The 17846-nt window shown below is 49.9% G+C and overlaps 1 protein-coding gene across 6 annotated transcripts in view; it reads right to left on the reverse strand.

The window, feature by feature from the left end:
- LOC142249007 (cytosolic carboxypeptidase 6-like) overlaps nt 1-17846 on the reverse strand; it is a 2064630-nt gene that overhangs the window by 1061925 nt on the left and 984859 nt on the right. For all 6 annotated transcript variants that reach the window (XM_075320539.1, XM_075320540.1, XM_075320543.1 and 3 more), the window contains one exon: nt 17373-17589. In XM_075320539.1, coding sequence (XP_075176654.1) covers nt 17373-17589 — 217 coding nt within the window. The remainder of the gene's footprint in view (nt 1-17372; nt 17590-17846) is intronic.

Raw genomic sequence — 17846 nt, forward strand, 5'->3', positions numbered from 1 at the left:
GGGATTGAGGGTCCCACTCCTTCTGGATTGGGGAGCGACTGAAGCCGTTAGGGAGGTCTGAGTGAAGAATGGTTTCGGCAGATTGGGAGATGGTGGGAAGCTTTGCGGGCGGATGGTCACCGGGACGGTCGGCAGCTCGGAGTGGCGAAGACGGAAGCCCGTCTGAAATGGCTCGGAAATTGGTCATGACCTGGGGGAGAGTTCGCCTTGAGGTGGTGTTTTATAGCTGTATTGATCAGGAACCGGATGCGTTAATTCAGCATGTGGGAGGGAATGACCTTGGAGTGAGGGTGGCGACAGAGTTGAAGAGGGATATCAAGTTTAACTTGTTTTATTTGTGGAAGGCGTTCCCTGGTATTTTGATTGTAGGGTCCGGTATCATAGCTGGAAGCAGTGGCGTTTCGCGAGGTCGGTGGATCATATTAACAGGGCCCGGGTACAAAATTGAACCGGGCATTGGCAGGGTCGGAGCGCGAAATTGAGGATTGGTGGTCCGACAGGGAGAGCTGGAGGAGTCCACCGAGCATTATTTGAGGCGAGATGGGGTTCATCTCACGGGCATAGGTTTGGATTTGTGGATGTTGGTTTTGAAGGATGGCCTAAAGCAAACAATGGGGGTGTGGAGGGCCCGGGCCAAGTAAGGTGTCACTTGGCCGGTCTGTGGCGGGGTGATAGGTCCGTTCAGAGAGGTTGGAAGTACCGACAGTCGGTTTGTTGGTATGAAGCCACTCAGGGGGAGTGGCTTCGGTTTGGATGGGAACTTGTGGGTGGAGGTCCTGCAGGTTCTGGGGAGGGGTAATTAACGATGGAACGTTATTACCCCACATCTCGGGTCGGTTGGTCACGGCCGAGGTGGTCCTCTGGGCCGGTTGGAGGTTACGGCCGGGGGATAGGAATGATGGTTTGGCCTCTCGGACGGATCTATCAGGTGTGTTTTGTGGAGAATAAGTATATATGTACAGGTTATGTGTTATCAATGGGTGGCATGTGGAGCCACGAGTTTGGGTACATATATACTGTTAAATAAAGCTGTGGCCATTCGTGCAATAAAGTCGTAGTCTGTTTCATTATTTCAGGTACAGTTGGTAAGGGCAAGTTTTACATTGGAGACCCGCTTATCCCTATAGATACGTCATGACTTGCGGTGTCCTCTTTCTGCCCCTGCCGTGGGTTGCACATTGCAGAGTGATTATACACGAGCCTAAGGTGGCCATAGCAGCGCGCCATTGATGTTGATTAGCGCTGTAGCCCTTCACTCTGCGATGATGCACAAGTTGTTGTTACTTTGTGGCAGAAAGTTAAGTCAGAAAACCCAAATGAAACGCTCTGCACAGAAGCTGATTTCCCCGGGGATCGGAGACAGCAAGTTACAAACTGCAGCAGTTTAATGGAAGCCGTTCAAAGGAAGAAATAGTTCAGTGATAATCAAAGATTTTTTTTTTCTTTAAAGACATTTGTAATTATATTTTTGTTTTATTTAGTACAGCCGCTTTCATGTACTGTACTACAAAGGAAGGAACACAAATAAACGGGTGAGCCTGGCATTGTATTAGATCGGAGGCAGCAAGACGAAGAAAAGTCTGCAAACACATGACGAAAAACTTCTGAAATACAATAAAATTGTAATTGTATAATGGAATTATAGTCACTTTTGTCTATGAGGATACATGTGATTTGCCAATAGACTTTGGGCTTTAGGTTGTGACAAAAAGTCCTAATCTACAAATCCCAAAATTTGTACGATGCGCAGAAACAATTCCTCTAAATCTGGACTGTGATGTAATTGTGCCGCCCCGTGCCAGCAGCCGGTGCTGCTTGGATCCGGGGCCTACGGTACGGCTCGAGGGTTCCCCGGACCCGCGGACACTCCGAATAAAAAGGGGGGTTTGTATTTGTACGGGATTGATTGTAGAATGTCTGTGACGCCACTCACGGTGTGTGGTGAAGTGGGACACCACCGCTGCTGTTGTGGGATACCCAGGGGGAGATGGAATGGCAGCCGGATGTTAACCCCTCCGTGGGTAGGGATGGTTGCCCCGGGCCCAGTGTCTCTGTGCAGGTTTTGGCGACGGCAGGGGCTCGCACGCCCAGATGGACCAGGGGATAGTTGGTTACTCACTATTGGATGAATCACACGAGTCTTTTGGTAAACCAAGGTGCTGGTGGCCGGCCGCCGTGGCCGGTTGTACTCTGGTCCGCTCACCCGGGCTGGTGGTCGCTGTCCTTTCCTCTGCACTGTGTTTGTGTATTGTGGGCTGCCTGGTTTGGAACTCAGGAGTCCGCTCCCAGCTTTTCTGTGACTAAGGAGCCGTGCCCGCTGATGCTGACCCGTGGGATCTATGGGCCCTGGCGGTCGCCCTATCCCTCTCTGTGGGTAGTTGTCTGCTTTTGGGACTTTGGTTGGGACAGGACCTATAATCCTGCCCTCAATCGGTTAATTAGCTAGGCCACTGGTTTCGGTCCTGGCTTCAGGGTCCGAGTACCCCCTCTGTGCATGGTTTCCGGTTGGGTCTCTGGTGTCAGTACCAGTGGGCTCCAACCCTTCTCCGGTCCACCTCGGGTCTGCCGAGCCGTCTTCCCGTCTCCTACTGACAGAGACCACCATCTGCCACCTAGCCAAGGCACCAGGGCTCCGACCCTGGCACCACGGCTCCGACCCTGGCACCGTTCAACTTGAACTTCTTCTCCGCTGGAGCTACACCTAGCTCCAGCCCACACTCCTCTCCACTTGAACTCTACACAGAGCTGCACTCAACACCCACATGTGTGCCTGTCTTGCCCTGACGGGGGTGACTATGGTCTCAGGTCGGCTGTATGTTACCTAGGTGAGGGAAGGTGTTATGCGGGGGCCTAATGTGTGACTACCTGGTTTCGCCAGGGCGTCACATTCCCCCTTGGTTTAATACAGACCGTCCACGGGCTGTCCGACCACCAACATTTATTTTAACAGCAACTGTAGAAAAAGGTAGAAAACACAATTACAATTATAATAACATATGTACATCGAAGTATATTCTCATTCTTCCCTTACGGGAGGCACTTTTCTTAAACGTTGGACATTTAAAACCGGGACGGACCGGGTCGGGTCCTTCTCACCTCACCCACCCAAAACAACCTAGCCCTGATGCCACCTCTAAAACACAGGTTGGCACCCTTTGCCAAAGTCCAGGTTAGGTCCGGGTGTTGCCCGTATGGGCCGGGTAAAAAGTTCCTTACCTGGCAGTCTTTTTAAGGGCCCAACGTCCAGGGGACCAATGACCTGGAGGGTAGTCAACGGTCTTGGTGGTGACTGGGCCTCGGCCAACTCTACCACAGGCCCTTCCTCCAATCAGTCTCTCCAGAAACTGCGGCAGGTGAGAAGGTTGGTCAGGGACTATTTACAAGGCCCAAAAGTTTTTGGGTTGGCTTTCCAGTCCAAAGCTATGGTCCATGAACTGTAAATAGGACTTTAACTGTAAATGGTCCCAACGGGGACTTGCATAACTGGGGTAGCTGGGAACCGCTAACTTAACATTCAATCAAGTGAAGATGGCGGAGAGGGGTGGGTGCGCAGCTGGGCACCCGTTTTCACCCACTTCTTCACATCAAGGGCAAACAACCCCCTCTCTCTGCAGTGTCGGGTATACGAGACCAATTCTCCGGGTTCTAGGTCTCGTTCTGGGTGGCCCACGGGCAGATGAGGGGACACATCCCTCCGGGACATAAAGATCTCGGCCTCCAGGCCCAGCTCATATATGAAACACCAGCCTCTCTGGGCGTTGAAGTGCCGGACCTGGCCTTGGTGTGTCGGACCCCTCACCCGGAAAGTGGCATTTCGGAGATGGTCCTTTTCTGTGTACGTCCGGGACAGTACCTCCGCCTTTCTCTTTTCCCGGGCCACTATCTCCTTGTTGACGCCGCTGCCATTCCCAATACGGAGCACTTGCTTCATGCTCGGCTTTCACCTGCGCGGGGCTGGGACCGGCACCACCTAGCTCCAGCCCACACTCCTCTACATGTGAACTCTACACAGAACTGCACTCAACTCCACTGCTGTCTAGACCCCTAGGTGGGCGTTCCCTAACCGACTGGTCCCGCCCACTGGTGTGTCTGTCTTGCCCTGAGGGAGGTGACTAGGGTTTCAGGTCGGCTGTATGTTACTTAGGTGAGAGAAGGTGTTATGCGGGGGGCCTAACGTGTGACTACCTGGTTTCGGCAGGGCGTCACATAATAGTACTCGCCAAGGAGACCCTAGAGATACCAATGCCCGATACATCCTCCAGATTGAATGTTTCATGCAGCGCTAGACCATGCCTAGGTATGTGAGGTCCACTATGACACATAGGGGGTGAGCTGTAACATCACCTATTGTGAATGGTTCACCCTGTGTTATCTGTTATTGTACAGGAGGAGGAGGAGGTCAGCTGTGATATCATCTATTGTGAATGGTGGATCCTGTGTTATCTACTGTATTTAGAGGTGTTATCAGTCATTGTATAGGAGGAAGAGGTGAGCTGTGATATCACCTACTATGAATGTTGAATTCTTTGTTATCTACTGAATATAGAGTTATTATCAGTCATTATACAGAAGGAGGAGGTGAGCTGTGACATTACATATTGTGAATCGTGGATTCTGTGTTATCTAATGTATATAGAGGTGTTATCAGTCATTGTACAGGAGGAGGAGGTGAGCTGTGACATCACCTATTGTGAATGGTGGACTCTGTTATCTACTGTATATAGAGGTGTTATCCCTCATACAGAACGAGGAGGTGGGCTGTGACATCACCTATTGTGAATGTGAATAGTGGATCTAGTGCTCTCTATGGTATATTGAAATGCTATCTACAAATGTAATCTAGTCTATGATAGTAGCCTTTGTGAGTGGTGGAGGGAGGTCACTGAAGCACCTGCCATTAGATATCTTGCTTGCAGCCCAGTGTCATGCAAACACCTTCCGATGGTTTGTGTAGACACGGTTTGGTGGCTGAGGCTCAGTAAGTCACATCCAAACTCACTGGAAGCACAGAATGGATCACTAGGTGCCATTTTTTACATTAGACAAGACCATGTGGGAGGCGTCATCATGAACCTTCACAAGGGAAGGTCATACAAGTCCTGCTCCTGGAATTATGGTGGGGGGGGGCACAATGTACAGGAGACGGACCCTCTAGTCACTCTGTGGCGCCCCTGACCTGGTCAGGCACCACTGAGTACTGCACCCATGCTGGGGACAGTACAATACAGGTAATCCAGAAGGCTGACTGGGGTGTGGTACACAGGCGCATAGTGATCAGGTCTCACACATGTACCCATGAGAGGACCCCTGGGGATCCCAGGAGGGGGCAAAGCCTATACCTCCACTGGAATAGTGGCAGGGGGTCAAAAGCCTCCATCTCCTCTCAAGGGGTGTGGTGGAGAGTCTGGTTGCTAGGTGGCGTAGGCAAGAACAGGAGAGGAGGAGCAGTGAGTCAGTTAGAGCAGAGAACTCCATAGGGCTCAGGGAGGAGCAGACCTGTGGGGCTGTTGCTGTCTAACAGCGCCCGCGCAGTGGCTACTGACGGGGGAGAACGGTCAACTAGGAGTGCTACCTGAAAGCCAGCTTCAGCTAGAGGGAAAGCACGGAGTGGGAAGTAAGGAGACTGCTAGAGAGCACCAGGCCCAACCGGGCGGCAGATCCCGAAGCGAAGATAGATCCAGCTTTCTTCTGCTAAACCTGCCGGTGTGGGGCTCTCAAAGCCCACACCACAACACCACAAAAGCCGCAGCCACGTAACCGCAGTGAGGGCCCATAGGTCACAGGAGGCAAGCAGCTGGAGTGGCCTGGTCCGGGGAACAAGCAAACGGCAAACAAAAGGGGGAGAGAGGCTGCAGCATCTTCCCTGGGTGACCCCCATAGGGACTCAAAGTCGGGGTCACCCCAAACCACCAAGGGCTAAGGAAGGCGAGTCAGTGGTCACCCTCATAAAGTCAGCCGGAAGGATACCTGGTTCCCATCTGGTTCATCCCAGCTACGCCCGGGCTACTCACCCTGCCATCAAATGTGAGTAAAGCCCTTGAAAGACAGTTCTGCCTGTGTGAGTCATTCTGCGACTTGTGGTACTACAAACCTACACAGGGCCCTGGGGCTTGCCTCACTCTCAGGAGGCTACTACATCCGACTGCACCCACCATCAGCCCCAGGCGTCCCCTAACTTGCAGTGGCGGTCCCCACTGACCGCAATACTGAGAGTGGCGTCACGATCAAAACCGAAGATTCCCTACCTGTGACCAGAACCAGCTACGTGGAGTCCCTGAAGGTATGCACCGACACAACACCTGTGGGGCTTCACATCTGGCGTCACGAACAGGATAAGGACTAGACCTGTTCAGACAGGTGACCATGTGCCTAGGCGGTCCGCTTGAAAAATTGGAAGCGCCGCCATATTGCCACCATGAAAAGCGCGCTGAAAAACAACAGCAGCCCGCGCTGGAAGAAGTTACCGCCCACGAAGAGGTGTGGCTACCCAGAGATCCCCTGCAGAGTTCTGAGCTTGCCAGCAAAGAGAGCGGAAGCGTCCGGAGACGGCGGAGCAGAAGAGAAGCCAGCAGCTTGCTAGGGAAAATGGCGTCTGAGTGCAGAGACCCAGAGCCAGGCTCCGCTGCCTGGTGGTGTCGGGAGCTTGCTGAGTTCTGCGATCAACTGGAAGCCAGGGTCGGAAGGCTGATCAGAGAGGGACGCGAGGAGTTCCTATGGATGACCGCGGCGGTTCGGGCCTACGAGGAGAGAGCCGCGCACCGAGTGCCAGATCGGGCGGTGACAACTCAGACCCCGATGCTGCCAACGATGGGTGAGTCGAGTGATGCCCCGGCTAGCGCAAGTGCCCCGACCCCTACGGCCACGCCCGCGGTCCCTGAAGAGGCGCCCGGCGCGGCGACGCTGAACCAGGCCGCAGCCACGCCAGGTGCGGCCCGCCAAGCCCCGGCCGCCGCAGCGATGCCCTGCTCGGCCCGCCAAGCCCAGGCCGCCGCAACGATGCCCTGCTCGGCCCGCCAAGCCCCGGCCGCCGCAGCGATGCCCTGCTCGGCCCACCAAGACCCGGTCCCTGCAGCGATGCCCAGCCCAGCCTGCACAGACCCCATCGCAGCTGCGACGCCGATCCAGGCCGCCGCCATACAGGGCGCGGCCCGCCAAGACCAGGCCGCCGCCATGCCAGGCGCGGCCCGCCAAGACCAGGCCGCCGCCATGCCAGGCGCGGCCCGCCAAGACCAGGCCGCCGCCATGCCAGGCGCGGCCCGCCAAGACCAGGCCGCCGCCATGCCAGGCGCGGCCCGCCAAGACAAGGCTGACGTACCATTTACCCCGGCCTGCAAGGCCAGAGCAGACAAGGCTCCCCAGGTTCAGGAAGTCCCTGCTAGGCAATCCCTGGTAGGTGAGGACTCCGCGTACTGGCAGCTAAAAGCCGACCTGGAAGCTAAGTTCCCACGGGAGATGGTGGAGCGGTACATGCTCCCTCCGCACACCCCAAAGAGTATCCCGACAGCTCCTGCAGCAACCACGGCAAAGAGTTCCCCACCTGGGCCGGCAGAAAGAAGTCCATCCCCAGCACTGCTACCCAAGGAGTGCCAGGAAGAACTAAGGGGGGGAGGAGGCCAGGAGGTTGAGGGGCTGACTCCAGAGCCATATCCAGAGCCATACCCAGAGCCAGAGATGCTGCCCTATTCTCGCTGGGATGAGGAAGATCTGACACCATCTGCAGAAGAAGAACTGCCCAAAAGCCTTACCTGGGAGTTTGTGAGCTGCACCCTACAGAATCCAGCCCGTAAGACACACCGCAACAGAACGCAACTGTCCCCTGCACCGCCATCCCCAGAGCAGAGAGAAGTCACGGCCAGAGACCTACAAGAAAAACGGTCCCTGAGAAGGTCCAAAGCCCAGGCCAGAGGACCCCTTTTCAGAGGAGTAGTGGAGGATTTTAATCTGAGAAGTGGATACGGATTCATCGTAGCACCTGGTATCAAAGAAGGGATATTTGTCAACAGAAGAGATGTGAGAGCTCATCTGCCTCGAGGACACCCTGGCAGAAATCTAAAGATGGGAGATTCAGTCCAGTTTACTATGCATCAAGGTGAAAGAGGATTGTATGCCCTGGACGTAACACCAAGTCCTAAAGAAAGAGAAGGAAGACCAAGCAGAGAAAAAGAACCTACGGATGAGACGACCACAGACGACGATAAAGAGCAGGAAAGCAGCAGGTGCCACCGCCATACAGGCTCAAGCCCTGGTAAAGAGGAGTAGAGTAAAGTAAAGAAAGAAGTACAGAAGTTAAAGTTTTGAAAAGTTTTGGTTTGCAACGTTCTCAAGTTCAAGTATGTGCCCACAAAAACTATTGTGAGAAAACCATAAACCTTAAGGCTATGAACTGGCTATAGCCACAAACTCTCGCAGTGTAAATAGTTACACCAGAGGGCACCACCGCCACCAGAGTCAGCCTGTTTAGGGGCTTGGCTCGTCTGCAACCAGGAGGAGCCCGTCCGTATATAGGGCCTTGGCTCACCTGCAACCAGAGAGCACGCCTGTTTATGGGGCCTTGGCTCACCACCACAAAGAGGGTACCTGGTCAGCACCAACTGTGGAGGCCGTCTCTGCATCCTGCCAGAAGAGGCTGAAGGCGCAGATCCACCAGGCCAGGTATACCCTGAAAACCACCAGCCCATGTAGGCCGCCTCTACATCCTGCCAGAAGTGGCTGAAGTCGCGGCCAACGTGAAAGGGTTTTGGGTGGGTTAACGGACTTGTGGGTGGAGGGTGGTGATGTATGGTACCTGGTGCTTTTAAAAATGTTTTACATGTTTTAATGTTTTATGCATTTTAAAATGTTGTCTTGCAGCCCGAGGACGTGCTGGTGATAACTAAGGGGGAATGTGGCGCCCCTGACCTGGTCAGGCACCACTGAGTACTGCACCCATGCTGGGGACAGTACAATACAGGTAATCCAGAAGGCTGACTGGGGTGTGGTACACAGGCGCATAGTGATCAGGTCTCACACATGTACCCATGAGAGGACCCCTGGGGATCCCAGGAGGGGGCAAAGCCTATACCTCCACTGGAATAGTGGCAGGGGGTCAAAAGCCTCCATCTCCTCTCAAGGGGTGTGGTGGAGAGTCTGGTTGCTAGGTGGCGTAGGCAAGAACAGGAGAGGAGGAGCAGTGAGTCAGTTAGAGCAGAGAACTCCATAGGGCTCAGGGAGGAGCAGACCTGTGGGGCTGTTGCTGTCTAACAGCGCCCGCACAGTGGCTACTGACGGGGGAGAACGGTCAACTAGGAGTGCTACCTGAAAGCCAGCTTCAGCTAGAGGGAAAGCACGGAGTGGGAAGTAAGGAGACTGCTAGAGAGCACCAGGCCCAACCGGGCGGCAGATCCCGAAGCGAAGATAGATCCAGCTTTCTTCTGCTAAACCTGCCGGTGTGGGGCTCTCAAAGCCCACACCACAACACCACAAAAGCCGCAGCCACGTAACCGCAGTGAGGGCCCATAGGTCACAGGAGGCAAGCAGCTGGAGTGGCCTGGTCCGGGGAACAAGCAAACGGCAAACAAAAGGGGGAGAGAGGCTGCAGCATCTTCCCTGGGTGACCCCCATAGGGACTCAAAGTCGGGGTCACCCCAAACCACCAAGGGCTAAGGAAGGCGAGTCAGTGGTCACCCTCATAAAGTCAGCCGGAAGGATACCTGGTTCCCATCTGGTTCATCCCAGCTACGCCCGGGCTACTCACCCTGCCATCAAATGTGAGTAAAGCCCTTGAAAGACAGTTCTGCCTGTGTGAGTCATTCTGCGACTTGTGGTACTACAAACCTACACAGGGCCCTGGGGCTTGCCTCACTCTCAGGAGGCTACTACATCCGACTGCACCCACCATCAGCCCCAGGCGTCCCCTAACTTGCAGTGGCGGTCCCCACTGACCGCAATACTGAGAGTGGCGTCACGATCAAAACCGAAGATTCCCTACCTGTGACCAGAACCAGCTACGTGGAGTCCCTGAAGGTATGCACCGACACAACACCTGTGGGGCTTCACAACTCCAGGTCCACTAACAGCTTCACCTTACTTTGATGTGGCCATGGAGCCAGTGGTGCGGCCCAGGAGCTGTTTTTTAACACAACAATGCCTGGCTGCATTTTGTTAATACTTCTTTGAACAGCCTGTGTCACCTAAAACGCACTACCATGGTGTCTGAACTTCATTATCATAATTCCATGACTTTTCCTTCTTGGTGTTGCAAATTCAATGTTAAGGCGAGTACCATATTTTTTGGATCATAAGATGCACTTTTCCTCCCAAAAATTTGGTAGAAAAATGGGGGGGTGCGTCCTATAATCCAGCTGTAGCTTACTGGGGGGGTGGAGAGGGGTCACAGGAGTCAGGTCTGGAGGAGGAGTAGGGCGGTGGTGCGGGCGGTGCTGCAGGCGGTGCTGCGGGTGGTGCTGCGGGCGGTGCTGCGGGTGGTGCTGCGGGTGGTGCTGCGGGCGGTGCTGCGGGTGGTGCTGAGGGCGGTGCTGCGGGTGGTGCTGTGGGTGGTGGTGCAGGCGGTGCTGCGGGCAGTACTGCATGAGGTGTGAGGCAGGAGCCATCCAGAGAGGAAAGTATCAGCGGTGTGGGATTCAAAGAAATGGAGCCCAAAGTTGGTGCATGCGTATATTGAGCTCTTGGCTCAATGACAGCCAAGATCTCATCTGTGCACGCAATGCTTCTGGCCCATTGATCTCCCTGCAGCAGATTTAAGGAAATTGGTGCCTGGAGGTGGCGCATGTGCAGATGATATCTTGGCTCCCCATTGAGCCGAGAGCTCAATTCTGTGCATGCGCTGACTGTGGGAATCATTTCTTTGAAACCCGCACTGCCAACATTTTCTTGATAGCTCCTGCCATGCAGCGAGCATAGCAGGAGCACTTGCTGCACCGTTTGCAGCATCACCCTACTCTACCACCCATGCCTCTTTTGACTCCACTCCACCACTGCTGACACCCCCCCCTTCCCCAGTAAGATACAATTATTGTAAGACAGATCCCATTTTCAACCCCATTTTTTTTTGCCTTTTTTCTTTCTCCAAATTTGGGGTGAGTCTTATAATCCGGTGCATCTTATAAAATGAAAAATACGGTATATAAAAAGTGAGCATCTACAAAAAAGAATTTTCAATCATGATTCACCAATCCTGAGTATTTGGCTGGATTCACACGATGGTATGGCCTCCGATTTGAGTGCATGCGTTATGCTAATGACCCTTGGCTCCTGCTGTGCTGCCAGCATGAGCCGAGTGTCATGCAACTGTGATCTAATCCTGCAATCAGATCATGGCTGCAGAGGAGAGGGAGGGACTAATCTCTCCATCTCCTCCATTGGCAGCTGATGTGATTATCGCACTGCACTGGGATGTCATCGGAGTGCAGACCAATGTTTCACTCACACCCATAGACTTGTATGGGTGCGGATGACACGGCTCTCACTGACAATATCAGAATCTGGATGAGAAAAAAGCTAATCATCTGCTCTCCCTCATTGAATAACATTGGTCTGAGTGCAATGCCAGATTTTCTCGCTTTGCACTCCTCCGATTCATACGCTCGTGTAAAAAGAGCTACATTAATAGTGTGGCAGCCTTCAGAGCTGAAATCCTATAGCATGACTTGACTCTATTGCTGTACAGAGCTTGTGCTGGTTATTTTCAATCTGAGAAGTGTAGTCTTTGGAAAAGAATCAGACTGATACCAGGAAAAGCAGCTCCGCGAGAACACACAACTCCACGCAGGTATTGATCATGGTCGGACTGGAATCCACGGCTAGAAGGTAACATTGCACCGCCAGGCTGGCCATTCACACATATGACCAAAAAACAACCACTCTACCCGTAATGAATTATTTGGGTTGCCTAATTTGACCCCCACAACCGAAAATGACAAATCCAGACCCATAATGCAGTGCGTCAGGTAGGGGAGGGGGATGTGAGTGCACAGCTCCCCTCCGTCTTCTTTACACGGTAACACATGTTCTGACTGCTCCTTCTTTGCTTTTTACCATTTTGACAGAGCCTGTCACCACACAATCAGCAGCAGAGACGCAGACGGGGATGTGATATAATTATCTTTTATCATTTTAAATACTCTCCGTCTAGGAGGGAAATGCAGGGGGATTTCACAGGAGCGGCATTGTGAGAATATTTAGCTGAAATTCAAAGTGATGTGCGATGTTATCGGCACCGTTCATTACGGGTTTCATCCTATTACATAGCACGAAACAACTACAGCCTGTATTGTACTGAGAAAGCAGAGCGTCTGTCTGATTTCTGCACGAAAAATACAGGATTGTCCCTTGCTACAATGCCGTACGGATAGACAGATCAGGCGACAGTATAATACCCCTGAGAAAAAAAAACATGGAGCCAAAACTGTAGGAGGGTCACAGATAGGAAGGGGTTAACGGCATGTGCCCAGTTTTCTGGGGTTTAGGGGCAGGTATAAAATATAATTTTGCAATATGGGAGATGTTTATGCTATATGTGGCCACCCAGTGGTTGTAATGTGAATTGCATCTTGTTGAAGGTTTCGTGTAAAGTCTGCCTGGAGTCTCAGGATGGCTGTCATGGACAGACTAGAGGCAAGCCACCCTCTAAGAAGGTTCCCAAGAACTCTGAAACCCTTTAATCCCTATACAGGGATTTGTAATTACTACAGGGCCCGGAAATAGCTATCTGCAGTCCAGAGGAGAGTAGTAGTCAGGCAGGGTCAAACCAGGAGATACAGAAAAGGGAAAAAAAAATCGGCAGACAAGGATGTAGTCAGGAAACCAGGCAGAGGTCAAAACCGGAAATGGCAGCAGAAGGGTAGTCAGAGAACAGGCAGAGGTCAAAACCGGAAATGGCAGCAGAAGGGTAGTCAGAGAACAGGCAGAGGTCAATACACAGGGATCAATATTCAGAACAGAGTGGGATCCAGAGACAAGCAGGATAAACCAGACTCTATATCTGGCGGTGACCAGCAGACAGGAGGGGGAATAAGAAGGGTGTGGTGTCTTCCCATTGGCTGTAGCTGAAAGGTTGTAACTTCAGCTGGAAGACAAAGACCACCACAGTCAGCCAGTGGTACTGCAGGTTCCAGGGAAACCCAGCTTAGTGGATGGGCGGAGCCTTCACCCACCAGAGCCACTGACTCCTCCCCTATCACCAGCATTGCCCATGGCAGAAATACGACGGCGCCTGGTGATCAAAGCAGAAGTCGCATGAAGAGGGGATGTGACATTTTGCTAACATGTTCTAATAATGTATGGTACTGGATATACAGTTGGAACCAGAAGTTTACATAAACTATCTAAAAAAAGACACATCTGCAGGTTTTTCCCTCTGTTCTCTATACTGACACATCTTCAGGTTTTTCCCTCCGCTTTCTATAAAGACACATCTGCAGGTTTTTCCCTCCGCTCTCTATACAGACAGATCTGCAGGCCTTCCCCTCTGCTCTCTATACAGACATATCTGCAGGTTTTTCCCTCCGCTCTCTATAAAGACACATCTTTGGGTTTTTCCCTCCGCTCTCTATAAAGACACATCTGCAGGTTTTTCACTCTGTTCTCTATACAGGCACATCAGCAGGTTTTTCCCTCCACTCTCTATGAAGACACATCTGCAGGTTTTTCACTCCATTCTCTATACAGACATATCTGCAAGCTTTTCCCTCTGCTCTCTATAAAGACACATCTTCGGGTTTTTCACTCCACTCTCTATAATGACAAATCTGCAGGTTTTTCCCTCTGCTCTCTATACAGACACATCTGCAAGTTTTTCACTCCTCTTTCTATAAAGACACATCTGCAGGTTTTTCCCTCCGCTCTCTATACAGACACATGCATGTTTTTGTCACTATCTGACATGAAATCAGAATAAATGTTTCCCATTTTAGGTCAATTATGATTCATGAACTAACATTTTTTATATTTTCTAAATGCCAAAATAATGAGAGAGAGAGATAGAATGTTTTAAGGTATTTTATTACTTTCTGCAGTCAAAAGTTTCCATACACTAAGAATAATATGCCTTTAAACAATATGGGACCGCCCATATGATGATGTCATGTCTTTGAAAGCTTCTGATAGGTTTATTAGCAACATCTGAGTTAATTAGAGACACAACAGTTGATGTGTTTTAATGTGCACCTGAAACACACGGATTCTTTGTGTAGCATCATGGGAAAATCAAAAGAAATTTGACTTGCACAAGTCTGCTTCATCCTTGGGTGCAATTTCCAGATACCTGAAGGTGCTTCATTCATCTGTACAAACAGTTGTACACAAGTATAAAGAAGAAGGGTATGTCCAGCCATCATACCACTCAGGAAGGAGACAGATTCTGTGCACCAGAGGTGAACGTGCTTTGGTCAGACATGTGCATATCAACCCAAGAACAAAAGCAAAAGACCTTGTGAAGATGCTGGAGGAAGCTGGTAACATTGTGTCATTAACCAGAGTGGAACGAGTCCTGCATCAACATGGGCTGAAAGGCCGCTCTGCCAGGAAAAAGCCATTACTCCAAAAGAAACGGAAAAAGCCAGACTAGTGTTACTAAATGCACAATGGAACAAAGACCTTGATTTTTGGAGACATGTCCTGTGGTGTGACGAAACTGAAATTGAACTGTTTGGCCATTGTTAGGTTTGGAGTTTTTGAAGCTTAAGAACACCATCCCAACTGTGAGACACGGGGGTGGCAGCATCATGTTGTGGGGTTGTTTTGCTGCGGGAGGGACTGGTGACTTCACAAAATAGATTGCATCAAAAGGAAAGAAGATTATGTGGCAATACTGAAGCAACAACTCAAGACATCAGCCAGGAACTTAAAGCTTGGGCGGAAATGGATCGCCCAAATAGACAATGACCCGAAGCTACTACCAAACTGCTTACAAAGTGGCTTAAGGATAACAAAGTCAATGTTTTGGAGTGGCCATCACAAAGCCCTGATCTCAGTCCTATTGAAAATTTATGGGCAAAGCTGAAAAGGCCGCAGCGAGCGGCGACCTACAAACATGGCTCAGCTCCACCAGATCTGTCAGGCGGAATCGGCCCAAATTCCACCAACTATTGTAAGAAGTTTCTGGAAGGATCCAAAACATCACACCCAAGTCACACAGTGTAAAGGCAATGCCACCAAACACTAATGACATGGAGGGAACGTCACTGTGCAGAAAGGAAGAAAAATGCCTGAAAATATTCTCTCTCTCATTATTCTGGCATTTGGCAAATATAAATAATTTTGGTTTCTATTTGACCTAAAATGGGAAAGATTTATTCTGATTTCATGTCAGCGAATGAGAAAAACCTGCAGATGTGTCTGTATACAGAGCGGGGGGAAAACCTGCAGATGTGTCTGTATAGAGAGTGCGGGTAAAACCTGCAGATGTGTCTTTATAGAGAGCGGAGGTATAAACCTGCAGATGTGTCTGTATACAGAGCGGGGGGAAAACCTGCAGATGTGTCTTTATAGAGAGCGGAGGGAAAAACCTGTAGATGTGTCTCTATAGAGAGTGGAGGGAAAAACCTGCAGATGTGTCTGTATAGAGAGCGGAGGGAAAAACCTGCAGATGTGTTTTCTTAAATAGTCGATGGAAACTTCTAGTTTCAATTCTATGGGCAGTACGGTGGCTCAGTGGTTAGAACTGCTGTTTAGCAGTCAGTGGTTCAAATCTCACCAAGGACAACATTTGCAAGACATTTGTCTGTTCTCCTTTGGTTTTCTCAGGTTCCTCTATTTTTTTTCCCACACTAAAGACATTCTGATAGGGAATGTAGATTGTAAGAACCAGTGGGAACAATGAAAATAATATCTGTAAAGTGCTCTATAATATGTTATTGCTAAAAAAATAAAAATAAATTAGGAAATAATTAAATTCTTAAATTTAAACTGATTGATTAGATTTTGCAAAGTTACGTTCGTAAGTTACTTCATTACCTTATTTTCCCTTCTCTTTCAAACACCCTGCTGCAGGGCTGTTTTAACTGCCTAGTTTAAGCTTCCTAAGAATCTTCTTTTCATTGCTGCTTGGCAAGAATCGATTCTATTTACAAGCTATCTGTGTTACAGACTTTCCCTGTGTTATGCTCATAAGTATTCCAAAATGGGTAAAAGGGAAATAAAGTGTATCAATGCAGTCACCTCTGCACCTTACTGGTTCCAGTAAAGAATAGTATCCCTAGCTGCACAGCCCCTGGTCAGTCCTGCCCTGGCTGGAATATACCTAGCCGCAACACTAGAAATCCAAACGCGGACCTGTCTGCCGAAAGGCCATCGAGTTGTTTCTTGTACCTTCTGAAGATCCAGAGGGCAGGTTGCAACTCACTATGAACCAAGATAAGAAAAGTGTACAAAGATAGGCAGGGACCCAAGGTGGCGAAGCATAAAACATGTGCACAAGTGGAAAAGGTGAAATAGCAAATGCAAGCTAGGGTAGCCCCCTACAAACCTAACAGCAAACAGGAGAAAGGTATAGGTAGGATAGATGAAAAAGCATCAAGCAAATACCAAAATGGTTTCTGTGTAACAGAGAGAAATCCCTAGCAGCGGGACTGGAACTTCATAGTAGGAATATAGCCCCAGAGAAGGCTGGTATCAGGAGAGTATAAGTAGCCCCACCTGGAATGTGATAGGACAGAGAAAATGAGCAAGTGAGAACAACTCATAATTGCAAACCAAAAGGGGAGAAGCTAACGTAAAAGACCATCAGCATTTGGAAAAGGACTGACCTAGGAGTCTAACCACACAGCGCAAGGTCACCAGATCGAGTACCAAACCCGAGGCATGACACCATATCTGCGTATAGGGGAGGGGAAAGCCCATGCTCTGATTGTTTGGTTATTGTTTGACTGGTAATGGTGGGTACATGAACATGTGGTTACTATAGGGAAAGATCAAATTATTTTAGCGGTTTGGGCTACTAAATCTTTGGCAGAGCACCTAGAATAATATTATAACATGGTCCTCACCACTACAGCTGCAGCTACATTCAAATCAACTGACCCCTTACGGCACAGAACTACCATAAAATTTATGACCAATGTGTAAAATTGAGGTTATTAGTAACTGGACCATAGAGGCACAGCCTACACTCCCATTCTAGCGATTGATGAGAACCCCAATGGTTGGACCACTGGAGTCAATGTTTCATGACAACGGTTTTGGTGGGAAAAACTCTTTACAGTTAGATAATTTCCGATCAAATGATCCCTCTGATGAAATAATTGTATTACTTTATTTTTCCATCAGGCTTATTTGACTTCTTTTATGATCTCTAATTCTTTATTTTTATGTAAAAGTGAAGTTATAATACAACAATAAAAGTACACAAAAAATAATAGTTGGCCATAGGTACTCACCACACTTAAGCCAAGCAGCTCTCTGTGAACGTAGTCCAGATTCAGTCTGTCGAGGTTTTCTAAGTAGTGCTGCAGGCGAGTGTATGTGTACGGGTAACAGTAAGCAAACTGGTAAACATCATCTTCTCGGTCAAAGCAAAAGGCAAAAGACATGACATAGTTTTTGCGATGATCCGGGCACCGATAGTAGTAGACATTTTTGGAAGGCAGCCTCTGCCTACAAAGAAATAAAGGAACAGAGTGTAAATTGTAATTTGGTTTCACAATAGGCATGGCTCATGGGGAAATATTTATACAAATAACTTAAACACTATTTGCTTACAGTTTTCAAGAGGGCCTTGGAATATAAAACAGCTGCAGGCTTATGCTAAGGAAATACATTGAGAGGATATCAGAAGGAGCTGTGTTAACTGTTTGTCACGTGCATAAGGACAGACTTAGGGTCAGTTTTCTCACTTAAGAATACTCACAGCA

Source organism: Anomaloglossus baeobatrachus, chromosome 8, assembly GCF_048569485.1.
Source record: "Anomaloglossus baeobatrachus isolate aAnoBae1 chromosome 8, aAnoBae1.hap1, whole genome shotgun sequence".
NCBI lineage: Eukaryota > Metazoa > Chordata > Amphibia > Anura > Aromobatidae > Anomaloglossus > Anomaloglossus baeobatrachus.